Source organism: Pipistrellus kuhlii, unplaced genomic scaffold (assembly GCF_014108245.1).
Source record: "Pipistrellus kuhlii isolate mPipKuh1 unplaced genomic scaffold, mPipKuh1.p scaffold_m20_p_105, whole genome shotgun sequence".
Lineage (NCBI taxonomy): Eukaryota > Metazoa > Chordata > Mammalia > Chiroptera > Vespertilionidae > Pipistrellus > Pipistrellus kuhlii.
Window position 1 is genome coordinate 270,112 of NW_023425411.1, and position 14,173 is coordinate 284,284.

The 14,173-nt window shown below is 64.5% G+C and overlaps 1 protein-coding gene across 5 annotated transcripts in view; it reads left to right on the plus strand.

Moving 5' to 3' along the window:
• RUNX1 (RUNX family transcription factor 1) overlaps positions 1-14,173 on the plus strand; it is a 162,891-nt gene that overhangs the window by 76,094 nt on the left and 72,624 nt on the right. For 4 of the 5 annotated variants that reach the window (XM_045578822.1, XM_036430263.2, XM_045578821.1 and 1 more), the window contains exon 3: positions 10,104-10,354. In XM_045578822.1, the coding sequence (XP_045434778.1) occupies positions 10,104-10,354 (251 nt within the window). Of the gene's footprint in view, positions 1-8,375; positions 10,355-14,173 lie in introns of those variants that run through there. The other variant, XM_036430264.2, reaches the window with a different exon arrangement.

Below are 14,173 nucleotides of genomic sequence, written 5' to 3' on the forward strand. Positions count from 1 at the left end.
ATGTTACTTTCAGAATCAGCCTATGGATAGGATTGCTATCTGAGGACGAGAATCACTTAACCCCTCTGCGATTCCGCTCTGGAATCATGGCTGATGGGCACGGACCTCTGGCTTTCATTGCCCCGGGCTGTGTGTGATGCCACCGGAAGCCAGCTCTGCCGGAAGCAGAGGGAGGGGAGAGGCTTCGGTGAGACCCCCTGGGAGCTCCAGGAGACCCACGCGCCGTGCGGAGGCCGGGCCCCGGGCTGGCCACCCTGACGTGGCCCGGGCAGCAGGTGCCCGGGGTGGGCTTGGGGCTCCTCGGAGGCTGTGGCCGGCGTGGGTGGCGGTGACAGTGGTTCGGTGGCCTTTGCAGTCAGTGGTTGCTGTGTGTGTCCTCCTGCCTCTGTACATGAGCTCTGCTCAGGGTCGACTCAGAGGGAACCTAGGAGCCCACAGGGCGTGTGGCTCAGTGGGCGGCGCTGTCGGCGGGTGGGACCCAGGGCCCCGCTCTTCGGGGTCAGTGGCCACGCCAGGGCTGCCTGTCTGTCACGGCACCCCCAGCGGCCACTCCCGGGCCCCGTGTGGCGGTACGGACTGGCTACGCGCTGTAACTATAAAACGCATGTAGGATGTTAAAGGTTAACGTTAAAAAAGAGAACGTAAAATACCTCGATAATTTCACATTGACCAGCTGTGCAAAGGGGCCTGTTCGGGAGCTACTTGGTTAAACGGATGGAAATACCTGATGAGAGGGGATTTCACTGTTTCTCTCCACTGTTTTCCTGAGGCCACTGGCCACTGAGAACGGACGCCCCTGGCACCATCACACTGCCAGGCCAGGCCGCTCCGGAGCGAGGGGAGAGCCCGCCGAGGTCTGTCCGGCGCTCCGCCGGGGCCCACTCACCGCCCGCGCCCGGCAGCGCACGGGCAGACCTGGCACCGCACCGGCCGACAGCTGGCCGGCCGCTCGCCGAGTCCCGTCCCCGGGGTGAGGACGGGAGGTCCTGGGGTCCGTGTCAGGGCTTCTCTTCCCAAACCTACAACCAGGCAGCCCGGGCCCCCGTGGCGGAGGCTGAGGGAGGGCGGGAAGGGGCCAGCGCCCCGCACCCCGGACTGTCACTCAGGCAGGACCGGGAGGCGCTGGGTCCCTCTGTCCTCCGTCCTCACCACACTCCCTGTTCCCATGTATTGGTCCTGGTTACCCAGGAGCTGGCACCCTGCCTGGCGCCCAGGGAGCTCGGAGGGATGCTGGCGGGAGGGGCATTGAACACTGCCCCCCGGGCTGTCCTCAGGGGCCTGTGAACACAGTGGGAGCAGGAGGGGATGGGAGTCCATCTGTTTACTGTGAATTCAGAAGCCTCTGCGCAGTGGACCTCGCCTCACTCCTCGAACGCTGGGGGCTGCCGGGGTCACTCCCGCACAGGACCCTGAGGACGTGCGGTTTGCGCGGGGAGGAGCTTCAGGAAGGTTCTCCAGGGGAGACCATGAGGTCAGCTTCACTTCTCAGAACTCTGTAAAGGACACCCATGGGGACACATAGCTGTGGTCAGAGGAAAACATGGCTCGTCATGCATGCAGACCCATGTGTGGATCGTGTATGTGTGTGCCTGTGTGTGTGTGCACATATGTGTACATGCATAGAGACCAAGAGTGAACCGAGCTTGTAGAGTGCCCTAACCTCTCCCAGTGGGAGGTTCCCAGTCTGTAAACGGGGGTGGCATGGTGCTGCTGCGGGGACTAACGCAGGCAAGGGACACGCAACACTGGCCATGGCCTGGGATGTTAGTGGCAGGGAGGGAGGAAGGGAGGGAGGGAGGAGGGAGGGAGGGGGAGAGAAGGAGGGGAGAGAGGAGGGGGAGAGGAGGGAGGGGAGAGAGGGAGGGGAGAGAGGGAGGGGGAGAGAGGGAGGGGGAGAGAGGGAGGGGGGAGAGAGAGGGAGGGGGAGAGAGGGAGGAGAGAGGAGAGAGAAGGAGGAGAGAGGAGGGGGAGAGAGGGAGGGGAGAGGGAGGGAGGAGAGGGAGAGGGAGGGGAGAGAGGGAGGGGAGAGAGGGAGGGGGGAGAGGGAGGGGAGAGAGGGAGAGGGAGGGGAGAGAGGGAGGGGAGAGAGGGAGGGGAGAGAGGGAGGAGAGAGGGAGGGGGGGAGAGGGAGGGAGACAGAGAGAGGCATTTAGGTCTCTGCAGGACCAGCCACCACCCGCAGCACCCAGTCACCAGCACTCAGACCTCTCTCCCTTCTAGTTCAGGCTCCAGCCTCTGCACCTGCTCCTCAGGCCCCTTCCTCTGCACAGGGGACACCGCCCCCCGCCCCCGCCCCCAGCAGCCTTGGCACAGGGCACACCAGGCAGCCGTCTGCGTCCGCTCACCGCCGCCTTGGGGTTTGGGGCCAAGAAGACCCTGGCTTTCCCCTCAGAGCCAGGAGGCAGGAGGCGCCTGGGAAACCCTTCTCCTCGCCCCCCTCTTCCCAGCCTCCGCATGGAGAGGCACCAGGGTCCGTCCCCCACCCCCACCCCCACCCCAGCCCCTGGGAATGTCCAGGCGGCCAGCCTGCTGGTCTCTCTGCCCCACACTCAGCGCCTGGCCAGTCTGACCGGCGGGTCCTGCCCGGAGCCCGCCTGCGGACACCGGCGGACAGACTGGGGCCTTGCCACCTCTGCCCCGTCCGTCCTCAGGGCCTGCCCTGCCGCCGGTGCTGTGCTCTGTGAGGTCTGTACGGAGCGGCTTCAGGCACACGCCGCGCCCTGTGCCAGGCTCCGCTGAGACCGGCCACGTCCGCCCCTTTCATCTCCTCCGGGCGGCCTGCAAACCCCTCATTACTCCAGCGGCTTTTTTTTTTTTCACTTTGGCAAAAACAGGAGGCTGGGAGCTGCCGAGCTCGTTCTCCTGCCTGCTTCAGGGCGTCTGGAAACTGCAGTAATGACCTCCTTCTCAGCTTCTGGGTTTTAAAGCTGCGGGAGTCTGATGCTGCGGGGTGCGGACGCTCCGATGGAAGGCCGGAGAAAGGGCCTGAGGGTTAGTAGCCGAACGCTGGCCATTCCCACAGGGAACGCTGATGGCCTGGCTTCCCCCTCAGAGCACCGTGTGTGGGGTCACCCGGGACCGAGGACCTGCGTCCCGCTGTCCTCCCTGCACCGCCCGCGAGCGGCTCCGGGGCTGCTGTCCGGGGCGCTGGGCTCAGTGATAACTGGTATCAGGTATTGTTTTAAGAATGTGAGGTCTGACACACACGAGCACCCTCCCCACCACGGGAGAGAGGGAAAGCCGCAGGGAGGAAGGAGCATTGCGAGATCCCGTCCTCGGAAGCCACGCTCGGCCTGGCCGGCCACCGGCGCGGTCTCCCCTCGGTGCGTTCCCAGGGGCTCCTCCATCGCTCTCAGAAAGGAGTGTGTTTTTTTGTCCTTGCATTGAAGCCTCTGGCGTGTGACGGGTGTGCGTTTTCGCGTCTTTGGTGTAGCTTCCTGCTGCGTGTGGAGCCGGGCCTGCACCTCCCAGCGGGCCTGCGCCGTCGCTCAGCGAGCCTTGTGCCCCTGTGAGCGGGTCCGCAGGGCAGCAGGGATCCCGGGGCGCAGGCACGGGGAGCCTGAGCGTCTGGAGCCGTCCGCTTTCCATCTGCTGACTCGCTGTTCTCATCTCTGTGCCAGCGCGGACAGCGCGCCCTGAAACCTCCCGTGCTAAGGCGTGTGAGAGGCAGGGGGTGGGGGGTTAGCTTTCAGACCGTCCTGGACTGCGGACAGAAGGAAGTTCGTCAGCCATCGGTCAGTGTGGGGTTGGCTGTCAGCAGAGCCATACAATCACTTTTCCTCTTTTCCTCTCTGTTCTTCCAGAATGTGTACACGGAATGAATCCATCTAGAGACCTTCTCGGTATGTTAGATTCCCCATAATACTTTTATAAAGTATGCATCCATATATATATATATATATATATATATATATGGATGCATATGTGTGATTTTTTTTGTCTATGTGGCCTATGATGCATGACATAAATTAGGGCCAAATAATTAGGGCCTTTGTTTTGCTGATTCAAAAGTACTTATATGCTTCTCTCTGCATTGTAAACGCCAAGCCCAGTAAAACCCCGTGAAGCTCAGTGGCACCCTCAGCCAGCAGCTCTGCCCGCGGGCGTGTTCCCGGGCACCTGACTGTGTGGCTGCGGCTCTGGAGAGGGAGTTCCCGCCTTTGTGATGGGAGCGGCCATGCACGGCTTCTACGGGGCGGAGCGTGTACTGAGCTCCCGCACTCAGAATGTCCTCAGGCCTCCACTGTGAGCCGCACCAGGAGGCATGGCGTTCAAGGAAACAGTCACAGGTCCACAGGGCACCCCCGGAGACAGGCCTGGCGGGGGAGGGGGGGGGGCAGCGGGAGGACGAAGGAATTCGGTTCCAGAAGGGAACACCCTTCCACAGCCCCTTCCCCGGGCGCGGGTGCCCAGCGCAGCGATGGGGCCGGAACCGCCAGCAGCAAGCAGGTCCTCTGGTTTTCGTTCCCCTCACGCGGTGCTGAGAATAGAAGCAGCTCCGTCAGGAACATCCGTTTTCAGAAACGTAATTTTAGGAAGGTTCTGCTCACCGGGGGGATTTTGTGTTTAAGAGAATGCTTCAGATTCTTCTGATCTCAGCTTTCTGCATATTTTATTATTGACCGGGTTTTGCAAAGGAAAAAAAAAGTAGGATATTTAGGTGTTTTCTGAGCCCACCTACAGTGACATGTTTACCTAATGCTGCAGGAGAACAAACAAACGGCCCTGTTCTCCAGGGAAATGGCTATTTTTCCTTCCAGCTCACTAAACCCCACGTTTAAAGCTCGCTGGGAAAACTGGCATTCCGCTGCAATCAGGAGCCTTTTTGAAATTTCCGCCAGGGAGGCGATCTGGGGAAAGCCTGGCACACCGCATCAGCCCAGCAGCACTTTGTTCTGCTTCCCTCTGAGGCCAAGGGGAGAGGGGCACCCCAGGGGGCACGGGCGGACTGGGCACACGCCCCTCCCTTCTCCCCAGAGGTGAGGTCAGTCTGTCTCTGCTGACAGGAGCCTCCTGGAGGAAGGAGTGCATTCCTCCTGGACCTCACAGCCCTGAGGGCGCGGGTCCCCCTGGCACAGATCTCACAGCCCTGAGGGCGCGGGTCCCCCTGGCACAGATCTCACAGCCCTGAGGGCGCGGGTCCCCCTGGCACAGATCTCACAGCCCTGAGGGTGTGGGTCCCCCGGCACAGATCTCACAGCCCTGAGGGCGCGGGTCCCCCAGCACAGATCTCACAGCCCTGAGGGCGCGGGTCCCCCTGGCACAGATCTCACAGCCTTGAGGGTGTGGGTCCCCCGGCACAGATCTCACAGCCCTGAGGGCTCGGGTCCCCTGGCACAGATCTCACAGCCCTGAGGGCGTGGGTCCCCCTGCTCTGAGGGGTTGGGGTCCCCCTGGCACAGACTGTACAGCTCTGGGGGTGCGGGTCCCCCTTCGCTCAGTCCCCTGCTATTGCTTTCGGCTCACTGGGCGCCTCGCTGAGGAAGGCGTGGGGTGGGGGGGGGGGGGGAGATGGGGGAGTAGGGGGGGTGTTGCAGGTGTGGGAACCCCAAGCGCAGGCCGCCAGATGGGGAATGAGCCCGCAGGACTTCGCTGCCTTCACCATCCTCCTGGGGGAACTCGGGGCGCCAGTCGGAGGCTCCGCTGAGGAGCATCTGTGGCTGAACCCGCACCGGGCTGAGCTGCGGACCTGACTCCCGCGGGGGGCCTGGGGGGCGGGGCGGGGGAGCCTGGCTCCGAAGCCCCTGGAGGTTGAGGGTTTCCAGCCGCCCAGCCCGGGAGGAGCCCGGCCAAGCGTCTGAAGGGCGGGACCTCGATCTGAGCTCTCCCCTCCCTCTGAGCCCCACAGGCCCTGGGGAGGTGGTGGAGGCCTCAGAGCGCCAGGACAGGGGGGGAGGGGTCCTAGCGAATGCAGGCGCCGGGCAGCAAGCAGGCTTCTCGTTGCTCCAGGGCGAGCAGCGGTTGGTCGGCCGGTTGGCCCGTCGGTCGGTCTCCCCGCAGGGTCCGGGCGCCGCACTCTGGTGACCACGCAGAGTTTGGCATCACTGGGCCCAGGAAGAGGGGGCGTTGGGGAAGGGGGGCTGTCCACATGAAGGGGGGGCTTCTAACACAGTGTGTTTCCCTCTGACCCCGGCCGGTGACCCAGCAGCGCGGAGGCCGCGGTCCCCGCTTCCCGGTGGGCGGGAGGCTCCGGGGACCCCGCACAGATGCCTGGCGGGGCCGCCCGCCGAGGCCGGTGAAGGGGTTCGGGAGGAGACCCCAGCGCGGGCCAGTGGGGACCCCGCGCCCCCAGGCTCCCGGGCCATCCGCTCTGGCAGGGCAGGGGGGCGGGCGGGGCCCTCTGGCCAGCTCCCCAGGCCGTTCCCGCCGGTTCCCTCAAAACTGCGGTTCTTACAACAGAGACCCGAGGCTGAAACCGGTGTGGCTCAGTGGATAGATCGTCGGCCTGCGGACTGAAAGGTCCCGGGTTCGATTCTGGTCAGGGGCATGTACCTTGGTTGCAGGCACATCCCCAGTGGGGGGCGTGCAGGAGGCAGCTGATCGATGTCTCTCTCTCATCGATGTTTCTAACTCTCTAACCCTCTCTCTTCCTCTCTGTAAAAGAATCAATAAAATATATTTATTAAAAAAAAAAATTGATCCCAGGCCCCGAGCGAGGGCCGCTCCTGCCCCCTGGCGGCCGTGCGTCCTCCTGCGGCCCCTCCGCCGGCGCCTCCTGGTCCAGGGGCCTGGCTCCTCGGGGCCTCCCTCCGCCCTCAGCCCTGGGCAGAGCCTGGGGGAGTTTGGGCGGCCCCCCAACCGCGCCTCTGCATGGGGGGGAGGGGGGACCGGGGGTGCGGAGGGCGGGGCCGGGGCGCGGGGAGGGCCCATCTCCCGGGAGGTGAAGTTGGGGGCTCGGGACGGGTGGGGACGGGCTCCGGGTGAGCGCCCTGCCCGGAGGGGAGGGACCCCCAGGGGAGGGAGGGACCCTCGGTGTCCCGGACGCTGCCCGGGGCGGGTCCCCCAAACTCCGCACCGAGGCCCGCGGGCCGGCCCGGCGGGGAGTCCCGCCCGCAGAGCCTGGGGGAGAGGGGACGCGCCCGGGCCCGCGCGGCCCGGTTCGGGCGCCGCGGGCGGTGTGGGGTCGGGGACCCGGCCCGGGAGAGGCTCCGGCGGCTCCGCGGACGGAGCGGGCCCGCGGCGCTGCGCCTCCTCTCCCGCCGCCAGGTCTCGGGGTCTTTTCGGGGGGGACCCCCTGTGGCCGCCGCCGAGCCCCCGCGGAGCCGACCCGGGAGCGGAGCCGCAGCCGGACACGGGCCACAGGGAACACGCCCAGCACCCCCGCGTGGAGCCGGGCCGCCGGCTGCGCTGGAGAGCCCGCCCCGCTCCCGCCGCCGCCGCCCGGCCCTCTGGGCCCCCCCACCCCGGCCCCGGGGTCCAGTCCCCCCACCCCCACCGGCCCCGGCCCCGGCCCCCGCCCCCGCCCCGGGGTCCAGTCCCCCCCCCCCCCACCGGCCCCGGCCCGGCCCCGGCCCCCGCCCCGGGGTCCAGTCCCCCCACCCCCCCCGGCCCCGGCCCCGGCTCCGGCCCCCGCCCCGGGGTCCAGTCCCCCGCTCGGGGCGGTGGAGGCGCGGGCGTGGCCGCCGCTGTCTCCCAGGGGCGGGGGGCGGCTCCCTCAGGCCGGTCTCAGGCCAAGCGGCTCTGAGTCCTCCCGCCCCTGCCGGCCTCCTCTCCCTCCGTCCTCCTCTTTCTCAGTCCTCCTCCTCCTCCTCTGTCCGCCTCCGCGGTCCCGGGCCGCAGCTGCCAGCAGCGCCCCTCACCCCGGTCTCAGGCCCGCGCGCACCAGTGCGTGTGCGTGTGTGTGTGTGTGTGTGTGTGTGCACAGCCCAAGGCCGCAGTCTGCAGCGGGGCGGGGCCTCGGGGAGCGTGTGAGCCTGTGTGCGTGTGTGTGTGCGTGTGCATGTGTGTATGCGTGTCTGTGTGTATATATGTGTGTGAGTATGTGCGTGTCTGTGTGTATATATGTGTGTGAGTGTGTGTGCGCGCGTGCGTCTGTGTGTATATGTGTGTGCGGGTGTGTATATGTGCTTGCGTGTGTGAGTGCGAGTCTCTGAGTGTATGTGAGTGTGTATATATGTGTATATGTGTGTATGAGAGTGTGTGTATGTGTGTATATGTGTGAGGGTGTGTGTATATGTGTGTGTGAGAGTGTATGTGTGTGTGAGTGTGTGTGTGTGTGTGTGTGTGTGTGTGTGTGTGTGCAGGGATGCGGTGCGTGGGGAGCGGGGCGGCTGCGTACAGTAGCGCGGCGGGCGGCGGGGCGGGGCCGCTCGGAGCCGGCGGGCGGGCGGGCGGCGGGGCGGGGCGGGGCGGGGCGCCGGGCGGGGAGCGGGAGCCGCGCCCTGCGATCCGGAAAGGCCGGCGATTGGCCGCGGCCGCCCGTATGCAAACGAGCGGGGGGACCGGCAGGGCGGCCGGGCTTACAGGAACCGCGGCACTTCCAGCCTCATTCATAGCGGCCCGGACCGACCGCAGGCAGCACCGTCCCGGCTCCGGCGCCCCTCCGCGGCTCCGGGCGCCCCTCCCCGGCTGCTGGGCACCCCTCCGCGGCTCCGGGCGTCCCTCCCCGGCTCCGGGCACCCGCTCCCGGCTCCGGGCACCCATCCCCGCTCCCGGGCCCGCGAGAAGAAAGTCAGCTTCTCCGCCTGCTGCTCCTCGACCCGCGCCGGAGCTCCGATGATTATTTTCCTTCCTTTCGTTCTGACTCCTGAATGAACTGGCGCCTTGGCTGACGGTCCAACTCCTCCCGCGGCGGTGAACTCCGGCGGGGAACTCCCGTGCGCTCCTCCGGCCGCTGCGGGAGCGCGCTGTGCGGCCGGGAGGCGAGGCGGGCCGCGGAGCCGCGGTGCTCGGCAGGGCGCGCGGGGCGAGTGCGTGGGGAGTGCCCCCCGCCCCGTCTGTGTGGATCTGCGCGGCGGGCCCCTCCCCGGAGGCCGCTCCACCTGCTGCGGTTACCGGCGGCGGTGGGGCCGGCGGACCCGGGCTCCCAGGCCGGCGCTGGGGGAAGCGGGAGGAGGACCCGTTGGCGGCCGCCCGCCCGCCGGGCTGACTCACCGCGCCCGCCGGGGAGACGGTGCCGGCTCCGTGCGTGTGGCTCCGCCGCTGCTCGGCTCCCCCAAACCGCGGGGGTCAGCCACAAACTCACCCACACCCCAAACCCCAGCTCTGAGAGCTGTCACCCACGTGGACTTTTCTTTTTTTATTGTAAGATCAGCTTTTCTTGGGAAAGCTGAACCTTTGGGACTGAGCTTTCTGCCAGGACTCGCTGGGAGACCGTGACAAGTATTTCCTCCCGGCGGCCCCTCTGCGACTACTGAGGCTGATGTCCACGGCTACTTTAAAAAAAAAACCGGCAGCGGACATTGATGGACCTCTGCTGTGTTTAAATCCTCTACAGATCGCCCTGTAAATATTTTATGAAGCAGAGCCTATGTATATATATTTATACGCGCGTGTGTATTTATATGCGCATACATTAGGAGCGCGACCTTCCACCCGAAGCTCCAGCTCCGGAGCCCGTTTTGCACGGTAGAAGCGGCGATGCTCGCGGAAGACGCCCCTGTGTTTTCTGTTTTGGTTCCGCCGGGACTTTAGACAAAACTCACCTGGGAGCGCGGACAGGGGGACCCCTGGAACCTCCGAACCGCGGGCGCCGGTCCCGTTTCTCTCCGCGGACGCGTTTTAGGAGGCGTTTGGGGACTTTGCCTCCCGAAATTTTTGTGACGGCCACAGACTGAGCTTCATCCTCAGAGCGGGACCGGCCGAAGACAGCCCCCCTCGGCTTCGGGCTCTGGATTGGGGCGCCCACTCTTTATAAAGCGCTCACTCCGCGGCCGGATGCGGGGAGCCCTGCCCGGGGCCTAGACCTCCCCCTCCCTCCCTCCGGGCCGGTCAGGAGCCTAGCCCGCCCCGCCCGGCCCCCGCGGCGCCCCGGGCCGGCCTTGCATGTGGGTCTCCGGGGAGCCGCCGGCCGCCGGTCCGCGCCCCCGCCGCCGCCCCGGGCTCGGAGGAGCCGCGCGCAGGGCCCGCACTCACCCGGCCTGTTGTGATGCGTATCCCCGTAGATGCCAGCACGAGCCGCCGCTTCACGCCGCCGTCCACCGCGCTGAGCCCGGGCAAGATGAGCGAGGCGCCGCCGCTGGGCGCCCCGGACGCCGCCGGCCTGGCGGGCAAGCTGAGGAGCGGCGACCGCAGCATGGTGGAGGTGCTGGCCGACCACCCCGGCGAACTGGTGCGCACCGACAGCCCCAACTTCCTCTGCTCCGTGCTGCCCACGCACTGGCGCTGCAACAAGACGCTGCCCATCGCCTTCAAGGTACGGCCGGGCGGGTGGCGGGGGCGCGGGCGGGCGGAGGCAGGCGGCAGAGGCCGAGGCCACCGACAGGCCGGCAACCAGGCGGGCGGTCCGGCTCCCAGTCCATCCCCCGACACTGGAGCCCGGGATGCCGCGTTGCTGGGGCGACCCTCCAAGGGACCCGCCTCTGGGGAGGGCTGCAAAAATCAGGAAGCCCCCAAAGACATCCACCGCAGGGCGGTGGGACCTCCCCAACTTTATACAAAGGTCTTTAGCTCTGATACAAAGTAGCAAAAGTTAGAAACCGACTTTGATACAAAGTAGCAAAAGTCAGCCCCAGGCTTTGATACAAAGTAGCAACAGTCAGAACCCATGGCCTGGAGGAAGCTGGTTGCTCCCTCCACCTCCGCCGAACACCCGGCCGAATACCCGGCCGAACACCCAAACCCTCCTGCAGGTTTTCCACGGAGCAAGGAGGAATGGGAAGCTTTCAGACCTTCGGGTCCTTGCAGACACGCGGACAAGGAGACCTGTCAGGGCTCCCCACCCACCCTCTCTTTAACGCCCCTTGCAATTAGCATGTCCGAAGTCCACCGGGCAGTGAAGTTTGGGAAAGTTTTTGAAGTTTTGGCAAGCCTGCAGCCTGCTCTGGCAGCGGGAGCCTCAGGTAGCGAATCCTGTTCTTTTCCTGGAGCCGGCGAGCCTTATCGCGGGCTCACCTCGCCTAAGCCCAGCCCGGGGCAGCCGAGGCGCCTAATCAGCCCGCGCTCCTGCTTGCGGCCGGCGGCTCCAGCTGAGCGGCCCAGCCCAGACCCTGCCCTCGCTCCCAGCGGCTTTGAAAAGCCTTGGCCTCCGGTGGGGACGTGTAAACAGCCCGAGTTTTTAAACAACCCCTCGGCCGCCCTGGCAGCCGCCGCCAGAATTTAACTTCGGCCTTGGGGATCCTGTGCTTCTATCCCAGTGGGTCTGCGCAGGGCCGGCTTTTTAGTCTAATCACTTCCTGGTCGTTTTAAGGGCGAAGGCAGGCAGGTGAGGGGGGGAAAAAGGCTGCAAAAACCAGCCAACTCTTTAAAAAAAAATCTGATTAAATAATTGTCCCCTGTAAGGGGAGATCAGTTTACCATAAGCTTTCCATGGTCCCGGGCCCGGAGGGATCTTATCTGGTTACAGTGAAGAGTGCTCGCTCTTTTTCAAAGTGCTGTCGGGGTTCTTTCTTCTCAAGCTTTTTGCACCTTCCAGACTCCGGTTATGGTTTCCAAAGCAAAACAAACGTCCTGCGGGCTGTGCCTCCGTCCTCTGCCTCCTGGAGGAGAGGGTGTCCCGGGGGCCGGCTGGCCTCTCCCCCGGCCCCTCCCGCTATGTAGGTTGCTCAGGGGCCCATTCCCTTGTTAGATGCCTAATCCCTTTCCACCCAGAGCCTCCTCCCCGAGAGGACCTGTCCCCTGTGAGGGGGATCTGACACCCCGGCCCTGGGCCCCCCTCAGAGGAGCAGAGGACTGAGCCAGGCCGGCCAGCGGCCCGGCACTCAGACCCGGCACCCCCATGAGGGCCCGTGGCCTCCTTCGGGGTCACTGCTGACTCTCCCTGCTCTGCCGGGACGCCCACACCCAGGACCGGGTGATGAACAGAATCGGCGGGCCCTGGAGCCGTGGAGTTTCTCCACACAGACGTATTTATTTCCTTCCGAATGAAGCGAAAATATAGACAGCTTTCTGAGCCCTTGGGGGGAGTGTTGTGTGTGTGTGTGTGTGTGTGTGTGTGTTTAGCAGAAATCTTAATAAGCCTAGAGGCTTCCTTTTGAAAATGACTTTGGCTGTTTTGCCATACTGGGTGAGGGTCGGTGGCCACTGAGAGATCAGGGCCCGGAGCTCTGGGGAAAGCCCCTGTGTTCCCAGGGCCTTTGGGGGCGAGCACAGCAGGATGGTCCGGCCCCAGGTAAATATCTGTCATCACGGCCGCCGGGCAGCGTGGGCCCTTCCCGAGGGAAACCCCTCAGCCCAGAGCTGCCGGAGCCGGAGCGGCTCAGGAGGGAGCGGGGCCGAGAGCAGGGGCACAAGCTGGCTCACCCCGCACGCCAAGACTGGGTGTGCCCGGTCCCCACTCCATTCCACACCGCCCACCGCCCCGGCCGCTGCCCCAGGAGCCGTTCCTGTACCGTGTGGGTGTGAATGAGCTCGCACAACCCCTCTAAGCAGTTAATCAGGAAGAATCACGGTGCTCCCTGTAATGAGGAGGAGAAATGGGAGCCGGTGAGACCGAGGAAAGGAGCGGCGAAGGCATTCTTCCAGAGCCTTCCGAAGCCCTCGGCTTTAACCTCAGAAACCAAAGGGAGATCAGAATGCTGAATCTCCCTTAAAATAGGGGAGAATCGCCCCAACTTCTTATGGGGGCCCCCCGCATGTGCTCCCCTTCTCCCAGGGCGCCCCTCCCCAGCTTAGGGTCAGAGCGATGAGTTGCTGACCATTGAGGAACCCCGGCCTTGGCTAGGCAGTCACCCCTACGCCCAGGCCTACCCACAGAGCTGCTGGACGGCGAGGGCGACACTGCCATCTGCTCAGGCCCCGCTGGCCGCACGGAGTCCGAGGGCACCGCGCAGCTTCCCGGGAGCAGAGGCCTGGGTGCTGAGGGAAGATTCTCTCCCTGAGAAAGAAACCGGTCCGCCCGCCGTCGGGCTTGGCAGCTGCTGTCGCTGCGGCAGGGCGTCCGGTTCCACTCCAGAGCCTTCCCCGCGATGCCCGGACGGAGGGATCGGAGACCAATGGGCTGTGACGGCCACGCCAGCCTCATTAGCGCGGCCTCCGTGCCAGCTGGAGCGGGAGCAGCGGGGCCGGGGCCGGCAGCCGAGGGCGGCCCCGTGCGGAGGGTGGGTATTTTGCCCACTTCCTGATCCTTCCCGAGCCAGAAGGAGAGCCACACAGGAGACAGATGCCCTCGGGCAGGCAAGCCCCTTCTTGCCCGTTTGGTCTGCGCTCCCTCGTCGGCTGTGGAGAGCTGCTCCTTCCATAGCTTTGTTTTCCTTCGTCAGGTCGGATTTTTTAAATAATATTCCCTTTACTGAATAATATTCCCTTTACTGAATAATATTCCCCTTACTGAATAATATTCCCCTTACTAAATAATATTCCCCTTACTGAATAATATTCCCCTTACTAAATAATATCCCCCTTACTAAATAATATCCCTCTTACTAAATAATATTCCCCTTACTAAATAATATTCCCCTAACTAAATAATATTCCCCTTACTAAATAATAGTCCCTTTACTAAATAACATTCCCTTTACTGTGCTCATCGACGATGAAATCTCCCACATTAGCAGGCGTGTTAGTTTTAAATTCAACAAAAGCCTACCTCGTCCACGGTGCTGGTTGATCCCTAGGTGCTGCACTCTATCTAAACGAAGATCATTTTCCTGGGTTTAATATTCTCTTCCTTCCCCTTGTGAAAAAACACACCCCTCCCGGACCACTGGAAGGCCACGGATGCGATCTGAAGGCCCAGTTGTCTTGGATTCCTGCTGCCTTTTTTAAAACCTGAGGGGCTGGAGTTAAGCTCCTCATTTTTATGCCTCCAGTCCCAACCTCGGCCATCTTTTCTCAGCGGCTGCCATGGCCCCGTGGCTCTATGTGTGCTGCTTGGCCGGCCTCCTGAAGCCGCAGGGCCCGCCAAGGGCGGTGCGGCTGGGAGCGAGGCCAGGGGAGCACTGTGCGGGAGCAAGGGCGGTGCGGCCGGGAGCGAGGCCAGGGGAGCACTGTGCGGGAGCAAGGGCGGTGCGGCCGGGAGCGAGGCCAGGGGAGCACTGTGCGGGAGCGCTATGCGGGAGCACTGTGCTGGGAGCAC